The sequence below is a fragment of the Nannobrachium achirus genome (genome assembly GCF_963921795.1).
Source record: "Nannobrachium achirus genome assembly, chromosome: 19".
NCBI lineage: Eukaryota > Metazoa > Chordata > Actinopteri > Myctophiformes > Myctophidae > Nannobrachium > Nannobrachium achirus.
This window is the reverse complement of record NC_137826.1, coordinates 17,512,001-17,522,777: the sequence shown is the minus strand read 5'-3', so window position 1 is coordinate 17,522,777 and position 10,777 is coordinate 17,512,001. Positions and strand designations below refer to the sequence as shown.

The 10,777-nt window shown below is 43.9% G+C and overlaps 2 protein-coding genes across 2 annotated transcripts; both read right to left on the bottom strand.

Moving 5' to 3' along the window:
- Window positions 1-418: 418 nt before the first annotated feature.
- LOC308304649 (UDP-glucuronosyltransferase 2C1-like) lies at window positions 419-3,339 on the bottom strand (the record flags this gene model as incomplete). The annotated part of the gene is made up of 3 exons (XM_080749273.1): window positions 419-1,003; window positions 1,355-2,068; window positions 3,064-3,339. The coding sequence occupies 3 exons, from the start codon at window positions 3,337-3,339 to the stop codon at window positions 419-421; spliced, it is 1,575 nt and encodes a 524-aa protein (XP_080605399.1).
- Window positions 3,340-7,438: 4,099 nt separating this feature from the next.
- LOC308304648 (UDP-glucuronosyltransferase 2C1-like) lies at window positions 7,439-9,751 on the bottom strand (the record flags this gene model as incomplete). Its single annotated transcript, XM_080749272.1, has 3 exons — window positions 7,439-8,023; window positions 8,276-8,989; window positions 9,452-9,751. The coding sequence occupies 3 exons, from the start codon at window positions 9,749-9,751 to the stop codon at window positions 7,439-7,441; spliced, it is 1,599 nt and encodes a 532-aa protein (XP_080605398.1).
- Window positions 9,752-10,777: the final 1,026 nt, after the last annotated feature.

Below are 10,777 nucleotides of genomic sequence, written 5' to 3'. Positions count from 1 at the left end.
AACTCACTGTGGAGCAGAGGTTCTTAACATTTTGTGCCCCAGGCACCAGTATGTAATGTTAGTTTTGCTCATAGGTATCTCCATCAATAAGAAATTAAACCTGTCCTTTTTAGAAGAACATTTTATTGTAAGTCAATAGTACCAATACACAACCCAATATAAGGCCCTCCAAGATCGACATTGTTGTGGAGCTGCTTGAAGTTCCCATCAGTGCTGCCAGGATGACTGTGAAACAGAGAACTTTTCCTCTTATATCATAAATATAATACTCGACTAGTAAACTGATTCTGATGTCTAAGAATTGGCTCGTATAGTCTGTGATTATTTGAGTGATGTCATGTGAGGTAAGTGTCTGTTATGTTCAAAGACATAAACAACTCAAAGTATTGCATATGTGGACAAAGTCTACTTTCTTAGATCATTGCTGCTTATCCTTGATCTTCCTCCTTCCTCTGCAGCACAGGAACCTGAACATGATCACAGTAGTGAACATGAGGAGACCTACAGCAGTCAGCAGAACCAGGAACACATCCACAGAGTAGTATGCGTACCACGGCATCCTGTAGGCCTCAGTACGCAGGTGAGCCGCCCCTTTGTGACGCATCACAAACTCCACCCAGAAGATGGCGTGGTCCATAGGTGTGATGGGTTGATCCCTGTGCAGACGGGAGAGTCTCTCCATGTTCTTCCTGTAGGTGTCTTGGTGGAGCACCTCGTTTAAACCCTGCTCAAACGTGCGCCCGTTGACGTTAGAGAGCTCTATGATCTTCGCAGCTCCTTTCTCCTGCAGACGCAGCAGGTTGTCATACTGGTCAAAGAACAGGGGAATGCCGAGAACGGGCACTCCATGGTAAATGGCCTCCTGGACTCCGTTGGTTCCTCCATGAGCGACGAAGGCCTTGATCTGAGGGTGACCCAGCAGGTCCTTCTGGGGCATCCATTCCACTATCAGGGTGTTGTTGCCCAAAGTAGAAGGACGTTCACCGATATGCCTCCATATTACCTGACAAGGAAATTAAGACCAAAAAAGAAAATAACTTTAAATTGTAGACTAGTTTTTGATTATTCAGACACTTACGCAAACTAAAATCTCTAGAACAAGAGATGGAGAACCATTCATCCAATTGACTTCATGCTTGGAAGGTGCATTGTTGAAAAATAACTGCAGTATTGAGTGCCAAGTCAATTGGATGAGCAGTTCTCCAAAAGCGGCATGCGTTTGACTGGCAGCCAAGGTACTGTGCTAGATTTTCATTACTGATTGATTGACCTTGATTGAATGAATGAAAGTTTACTAGATTATCATTGATTGAAGTCATATCAAAATGAAAACGAAGACCTAAACGACTGTTACCTTCTGAGGCATTTTGGCGAAGACGCTGGCGATCTCATTGGCAATCTCACTTGGTAAAGCCTTGACCAGTGTACCCAGAGTCATGATGACCACACCGTGCTCACCAGCGCTCTGTACAAACTCCTCCAGCTCTGCCGGCAGTGGATCACTCACTTTGCACTGATACCCTCCTATGTACACAACGTTTGGCATGGTGGGCCGAGGGAAGTCGAACACAAAGTCTGACCTGAACAGCCATATGTCAGCCTCCTGATGGAGCGTTATGATGTCACATCCGCCTTCTATGTACTTGTCACAGACTGCGTTGTAATGGCGCCCCACGAGTATCCTCTGCTGGAAGAGTATCATCCAGTGGAACAGCATGTTCTTGACCCTCTGCATGAAGTTCATCTTGTCCGTGAGGCCGGATCCCGGCACAGGGATGTATGAGAGAGGAGAGGGGGCTATGTCGAAATGTCCTTCCCCACCGATGTTCCAGCGGGCATTGAGCACCAGAGGGAGCTTGAGATACTTGGCCAGTATTGCTCCAGCTCCGATTACAGGGTCTGTCAGTACCATGTCATACTGAGCTTCCAGCAAGCTCTTCACCATCTTTTCATCCTCAAGAATTTGAATGACCATTTCGCCGGTTAGATAATGGATGTTGGACATCATGGAGAAAATGTCCTTGGCAAGTTTAAGGAGGTTGAGTAGTGATGCGCTTTCCAGCTGCGCCTGAAAGAAATTTAAAAATACATAATTAGATGAATTAATGCTAAAGGAGTGGTTGAGTAAGTGAATGAATCAGGGAATGAATGAATCAACATGACAGAGTTTCTGACCATTGTTTTAATTATTTGACTCCCTTTTTGACTAGCCTTTATGACTGACAGAGTGACGAATCAATCAATCAAACAATCAATCAAACAATAAACCAATCAATCAATCAACCAACCAACAAGTAATGCTGCATTCACACTGAGAGAAGCCAAGGTAATGGTTTGCTTGGTAATTCAATGTATTCTCTATGCCAGGGGTTTTCAAAGTGGGTGACGGGGCACCCTGGGGTGCCGTGACCGTAGTCCAGGGGTGCCGCGAGATAATTTGATAATATTTGGAATTTATTCTGAGACTTGAAAAAATATTCAGTATCATTTTAAACTTGAAGTACAAAGTTATTTTCAGTCAGTTCTAACCAAAATGGCTATTATCTCAAAGTTTTCCTCGCAACATAATCACTAAAATATCGTCACTGCCGGGCAGAAACCTTGTATCTCCAAGTTTCAAATGTGTACGTCTTTTGGTAAAGCAAAGCCTTGCATCATACAAGACTGTCGCACAAAACTAGTGAAAACAGCCGATCTACTGTGTGCTTGTATTTTATAGATGATAAATACAAAACGAAAGGTTTTGGACACAAGGTTTCCACCCGACAACGACGATATGCTATAAATATAAGGTGCTGGGAGTGAAAATTATAATGTACTGTAGGGGTGCCTCGGATTAAAAAAATATTTATGGAGTGCCCTGAGACAAAAAAGTTTGGGAAACCCTGCTCTATGCAAACCAGCTTTAAAAAATTCCAAGCTTTTTTTCCAGCTTGGAAATTTGAAAAGCTGGTTTGCATAGAGAATACATTGAATTACCAAGCAAACCATTAGCTTGGCTTTTCTGTATGTGAATGAGGCATTACAGTACATGACCCAGTCAATCAAACTGTCATGGCAAACCTTAAAGTTGATATCCAAGAACTCCCCGAAAATGTCCTCAAAAACAGGCTCCTGGTGGACAGGGATGATGTTGTAATGAGGTGAAGCAGCTTTGATGTACCAGCTGCTGGACGCTCTTATCACGTCCATATGGTGTCCTCTGGCATGGAGTTCCTCAATCATGACCTTCATGTTGATCCAGTGGCTCCCATCTACAGGGAACACCAGAATCCTCCCTGCTTCACAGGGCGATGGGAGCAGCAAGGAGACCAGACATACTCCCAGGAATGAGGACATTCCCCATGCAGGGTAAGATAGCATGGTACCTAATAAAGAGAGAAAGACATTTTTAAAATGCTGTAGTGATCTATTATCGCCCAGGATTCTGTGGTGTCTGTTAACCAGTTCTGTCACAGTCTGGGTCTGGCCCTTGCCCGTCCCTTCCCCTCTTGTGAGTACCTGATTGACAATCTGAGCTCCTCCCGGCTTCGCAGCTGTGAGCTGTTGCCTAGTTGGCCAGAGCCTATTTAAGACTTCCTATGACTGCTCTCTGGTTCATTGTTTTGCTGTCAGTTCCTCAGTCAGTCAGTGTGTGTTTACAAGTACTGTTGTATACTATTTGTTCAGTGTATGCTTGTGTTAACCATGTTTAAGTTAAGTAGTCTTCGTATTTGCACTCCTGGGTTTCCTGCATTCATGTACTAGACATTGATTTCTGCATTTGGGTCTTCACCACAAAACCAGATTGTGACAAGTTCAAGACAAAATGTGCTTTGAGCAGCAATCCATGAAGCCATTTTAGTTGGTCAGTTTTTTACTCAATTGCTTAATCAAAAGGCCTGTTCCTGTAGCACAAACTTAACCTCAAGACAGCACCTTTCTTTAGGTGCAAACACCAAGCCTAAAAAGTAACCCACTAATTTCATATGGTTGATTACCTTGGAACAATCAATCCTAACATTGAGGCCACAATATTGTATCAGAGGAAAGAAAAATAAAACAGCTGGAACAGAAGTACTTGGGTCCTCTCAAGTACCATTACTTGATAATACTTTGTAATTTATAATGAAATGAACAAGAACAAATCCAAAGGAGTTAAATATATCCAAGGGTTTATTGTTGGTGAGGCAATACAGGTTAAAGGCGTGCCGGTCCACAGAGCAAGGCAACTGCACACTCACACACACACACACAAAGCAACAATCCAACTGCTCACCTCAAATCAACAAAACACTGCAAAGTCTTCACATTGTATACCTTCTAATTACATTTTGACAAGGTCATTACTATTAACAATGTCTGTGTATTCATTCATGAGTCAACTCCATTATGGGTCAGAGCACCCATAACACATATGCAAGTCCTTTCTTATAATGTCAGGGTCTGTTTCACTCATATTCTCAAAGGTGTACTTCACCCATTTTCAATCTTATCTTAGTATAATTGGTCATCACTTATAACATGGCACCTGTAACGTTGCCCGATCGGCCCAGGCTCCAAGAACAGTCATAGATGCCATTTAGTTTTTCCTTTTAGCCCCAACTCCTCCAAAAGACCAACAGTTTGTGCACATATATTTACAGTGCTTGGACGGACAATGCAAAACATAAAAACTGACGGAGAATAATGAAAATGAAAAACAAACTCTTAAGGCCAACATTAAAAAACCCAACTGGACAAGCGCTCTCTTCCGGCTATACCTTGATCACAGCAAGGCCCTGTAGTTCTCCCCCAGGGATGTTACTTGCCCACATCTAAATAACTTGTCTGTCCCTGCAGCCTTCTTTAAATAGGAGTAGCTCCTACCACAGGACACAGCACCAATACTTCCATATAAAAGTAACCTAAACATACTTAAGATGCGTTACCACTAAACAAATATAGCTTGGGAGAAAAACTCAAGGACAATTTACGTAAATAAACATTTCATTCATTTTCATGTTATAGAAAGCAGTCAGGTGTATAGGGCACGGGCACGGCTGCCCCGTGACGGTACCATTTCTGTGTACTCAGTGTCTCATTGGTGAGCCATGGACATTTCAGAAACCTGCCTACCAATGACATCACCGATGGGATACCAAGTTTTTTCTTTTTATTTTTTTTTATTTTTTTTATTTTTTGGGCTTTTTGCCTTTATTGGCCAAGGGAGGTCCAGTAGACTGACAGGAAATGGGGAGAGAGATGGGGAGTGACATGCGGTAAACTTTGTCCGGATCGGGAATCAAACCGGCGACGCCGCGGCAACCATGCCAATGTGGTGGTGCCTATGTGGTATGCGCCTTGACCAGTAGGCCACCGGACGCCCAGGGGGGATACCAAGTTAAAAACTATACAGCCTTTCCCTTCCTGGAAAGTTTGCATGCTGACATAGGAGCCTTGTTCTCTTCTCACCTCAAAAAGAAAAAAAGGAAAAAAAAGAAGGAAAAAAAAATTCAGCCACCATTCTTGCCATTGACCAGTTCTCTCTGTCATTTAAACCTGACAAATGACCAATGGGGGTGAGTTTTTAAAATTGTGTGTGAAGATTTTAGAACATGTGAGTTCCAGGAATTGTGTATATAAGCAGCTGAGTAAAACTGTAACAGAGCCATTTCGGTAGGCCATAATAACTTCATCCTCCATGGGTTGCATAAGAGTCTGCATTATCACTTAACATATTAGTAACACAAAATGCCAATTGGCCACAAAATACACGGACCATATTAGAACTATATTTAAGATATCCTCTACAAAATAGATTAAAAGGAGCATCATGTGAACTTACCTTTGCTGGAAATGTCCTGCTATTAGTCTTCAGGTGGTCACTACTGTAAATCCTTGCATTTGAGTCCAAATTCCAGTCTCTCTGTTCTGAACGTGACCCTTAACCTGAGTGGATCTCTTATCAGTATTATCACAAGGTTACACAAGACACATACATGTTCACAACACAAATGTATGCTCTTTCATCTCCTTTTACCATGTTTTTATGACCTTAGCTTTGCTGTGGGAGATTTTCCTCCCCCTTGTTTTGTAAGCCAGATTACATCACAAGACCATGGGGCCTGTTTCACCAGATTATTGAGGGGTATTGGGTTCTGCAGAATGTTGTGGACAGAGGAAAGTTGATACGGTTCATGTAACAATGCTGAGGAAAGACAGTACACAGGAAATGAAATGGGAATAATGACCCAACAATTCAGAATTTGTATGATCTAAATTGTTTATAAACATTTGAAATGATTACAATTGTTTTCCCTCAGTTCCACCAGCATTCAAACAGTCACATGGAAATCATGATCCTATTCCTCCTATCCTCATCTAGGAAACAGCAGTTTACTGTTTAGTCTGTGGTTTAGTTTCTTCTTTTTTTACTCCTTTTTATTTTATTTTTTGTAAACGTATAGTCACTGCTAATGTACCCTACTGGCTCACCTGCCGTTGAGGAGCCCCCACTGGGAGGATCTAGCGCCTCTAGCGCCTTCCATTCAACGTTACCTCTGACAGGAGCCACCCCAATGAGAGAGATGTCATTTTAATGCCCCTTAACACTCATATAAGTGCTTTCATTTAGTCTGACTGATTACCACTTCTCAGGGCTGTGTGGGGCCTGGGCATGCATACACTAGGTATGATTGACAGCTCCCTCAAAAGAATGTTGTTTTTTGTTGCACATATACATTTATCTTGTTATTCTTTTGAGCCCATTGGATTTTGGATCATAAAACTGTCAGTATAGCTCCACTCGGCTTCAATCTGGCTAGCAGTGTAATAGAATGACTGAAAACACCTGTATGGCGTGTTAACTGTTCATGACTGGAGAGGTAGTTATTTGATCGGTCATATATGGTAGTGCAGTGGTTCTCAACCTGTGGGTCGGGACCCAGGGGGGGTCCCCAAATTATTTTGAGGGGTCCCCAGATGATTATCTTAATGTGCAACATTGTTTTCTCACTCAACAGTAAACAAACCAACATAAAGTTTAAGTGTATAGAGGGTATCTGCACATTTCCAAAGTGACAACTTAAGGACTTTTAAGACCCTTTTAATACGTCTAAATTGAAAAATGTAACATTGGCCATATTGTCAAATATTAAAGGCAGAAATTGGGAATATAGCCGATCTGCATGCTCACAACACCCACGCCTGTTATACAAAATGTAATGCCTCAACTTTTGTGCTCGTAGGGTGGGGGGTCACCAGTTAAAATATAATTATTTTGGGGGTCGTGGGCTGAAAAGGTTGAGAACCACTGTGGTAGTGGGTAACGCACTTGCACCGTGTGTGTGTGTGTGTGTGTGCGTGCGTGCGTGCGTGCGTGCGTGCGTGCGTGCATGTGTGCATGCGTGCATGTGCGTGTGTACGTGCATGGTGTGTGGGCGTGGGTGGACAACGTTTCTCATAACATTCTATTGGGTTATTGTTGCTTATCCTTGATCTTCCTCCTTCCTCTGCAGCACAGGAACCTGAACATGATCACAGTAGTGAACATGAGACCACCTACAGCAGTCAGCAGAACCAGGAACACATCCACAGAGTAGTATGCGTACCATGGCATCCTGTAGGCCTCAGTACGCAGGTGAGCCGCCCCTTTGTGACGCATCACAAACTCCACCCAGAAGATGGCGTGGTCCATAGGTGTGATGGGTTGATCCCTGTGCAGACGGGAGAGTCTCTGCATGTTCTTCCTGTAGGTGTCTTGGTGGAGCACCTCGTTTAGACCCTGCTCAAACGTGCGCCCGTTGACGTTAGAGAGCTCTATGATCTTTGCAGCTCCTCTTTCCTGCAGACGCAGCAGGTTGTCATACTGGTCAAAGAACAGGGGAATGCCGAGAACGGGCACTCCGTGGTAAATGGCCTCCTGGACTCCGTTGGTTCCTCCGTGAGCAACGAAGGCCTTGATCTGAGGGTGACCCAGCAGGTCCTTCTGGGGCATCCATTTTACTATCAGGGTGTTGTTACCCAAAGTAGAAGGACGTTCACCGATGTGCCTCCATATTACCTGACAAAGAAATGAAGAATAAGGTTAAAGTTAAATTATTTTCAATAAGTGGTAAACAAAAATCTGCCAGTGTTTATGTCGATTGCCGTTCTGCAGAAGCGACAAACGTTTCGATGGCAGCCATGTTCCGAACAGGTACTGCGCTAGTGTTTTTAATTACCGACTGATTGACCTTGATTCCTTGATTGTTTATTTAATTAATATTGATTGAATGCACATTCAAATGAAGCCAAAGGCCTAAATGACTGTTACCTTCTGTGGCATATTGGCGAAGACGCTGGCGATTTCATCAGCGACCTCGCTCGGTAAAGCATTGACCAATGTACCCAGAGTCATGAGGACCACACCGTGCTCCCCGGCACTCTGGACAAACTCCTCCAGCTCAGCCGGCAGTGGCTGGCTCGGCTTGCACTGGTACCCTCCTATGTAGATGACGTTTGGCATGGTGGGCCGAGGGAAGTCGAACACAAAGTCGGATCTGAACAGCCATATGTCAGCCTCCTGAAGCAGCGTCATGATGTCACATCCGCCCTCGATGTATTTGTCACAGATAGCATCGTAATGAGGCCCCACCACAAACCTCTGCTGGAAGACTACGATGCCATGGAACAGCATGTTCTTGACTCTCTGCATGAAGTTCATCTTGTCCGTGAGGCCGGATCCCGGCACAGGGATGTATGAGAGAGGAGAGGGAGCTATGGCAAACTGTCCATCTCCACTGGTGATCCAGCGGACATTGAGCACCAGAGGGAGCTTGAGATACTTGGCCAGCACGACTCCACCTGTGATGGCAGGGTCTGTCAGTACCAGGTCATACTGTGCGTCCAGCAAGCTCTTGACCAGGTTTTTGTCCTCAAGCATTTGAATGACCATTTCACAGGCCATTAGATGGGCGTCGGAGATCATGGACAAAAAGTCTTTGGTAATTTTTAAGAAAGTGAGCGCTGAGGTGCTTTCCCGCTGCGCCTGAGAAAGAGATGGAAAGAAATACATCATTGGATTGGATCATTCATTAATGAGCAATTGAGTAAGTGGGTGAATAAATCAAAATGAATGGGTTTCTATCTGACTGACTGACAATCAGTCAGTCAGTCAGTCAGTCAGTCAGTCAGTCAGTCAGTCAGTCAGTCAGTCAGTCATTGATTGAATGTATCTCATGTATCTCATATAACATTGTAAGACAGACGGATAGAACAGAGTACTTTTCATAGGATAACATCAATTACAGAAGCAGAAAAATGGGGGGGGGGGACGACACTAGTAGTAGCAGCCGCCTGAAGGTGACTTTTCAGACCAATTTTGAAGGATGCTAGGGATTTGCCTGCGGAAGGGCGTTCCACATGTTGGTGGTATAGCTGGAGAACGAATTAGAGACTTCTTTAGTCAGTCAGTCAGTCAGTCAGTCAGTCAGTCAGTTAGGTGGTGTACCTTCATGTGGATTTCCAAGAACTCCTGGAAAAAGTCCTCAAGGACAGGTTCCTGTTCGATGACAATGGTGTTATAATGAGGTGAATCATCTTTGATGTACCAGCTGGTGGATGATCTTATCACGTCCATATGGTGTCCCCTGGCATGGAGTTCCTCAATCATGACCTTCATGTTGATCCAGTGGCTCCCATCTACAGGGAACACCAGAATCCTCCCTGCTTCACAGGGCGATGGGAGCAGCAAGGAGACCAGACATACTCCCAGGAATGAGGACATTCCCCATGCAGGACACGATGGCATGGTGCCTAATAAAGAGAAACAAGAGAGTGATATATTATCATTGAGAATTCTTGTGGTTGTTTACCAGTTCAAAATATGGTCATAAAAGGTTTGACCCAATTATTACAGTTCTGTAGCGATCCCTCTCAATTTCACGCATTCATGCACGTGCACGCCCGCATGCACACGCACACGCACACGCACACACACACACACACACACACACACACACACACACACACACACACACACTACCAGTAAGACTCCCTAAATCTCCTGTCACACTGCTGAAAGAAGCATTTCTTCGACTCAGACCTTATCGCCAGGGTTGGCTTATAGCAGCTGTCGGTAGGACCATATATGGATTCTGTTAGTGTGGATCTCCTAACAGGGCATCATCTGGGATACAATCCCTTTTATGCCCATATATGGAGATCCCTAACAGAATCCCTTTCATGCCCATATATGGAGATCCCTAACAGAATCCCTTTTATGCCCATATATGGAGATCCCTAACAGCATCCCTTTTATGCCCATATATGGAGATCACTAACAGCTAACAGAATCCCTTTTATTATGCCCATATATGGAGATCCCTAACAGAATCCCTTTTATGCCCATATATGGAGATCCCTAACAGAATCCCTTTTATGCCCATATATGGAGATCCCTAACAGAATCCCTTTTATGCCCATATATGGAGATCCCTAACAGAATCCCTTTTATGCCCATATATGGAGATCCCTAACAGAATCCCTTGTATGCCCATATATGGAGATCCCTAACAGAATCCCTTTTATGCCCATATATGGAGATCCCTAACAGAATCCCTTTTATGCCCATATATTATGGAGAAATCCCTGCTCTGAGTATCTGACATCAGTGTGATGTCACCTGTTTATGCCCATATATGGAGATCCCTGCTCTGCGTATCTGGTTGCTATGGTAAACAGTTGGTTGCTAGGGTAAAAAAACATGGTTGCTATGGTAAACAGTTGGTTGCTAGGGTAAACAGTTGGTTGCTAGGGTAAAACCATGGTTGCTAAG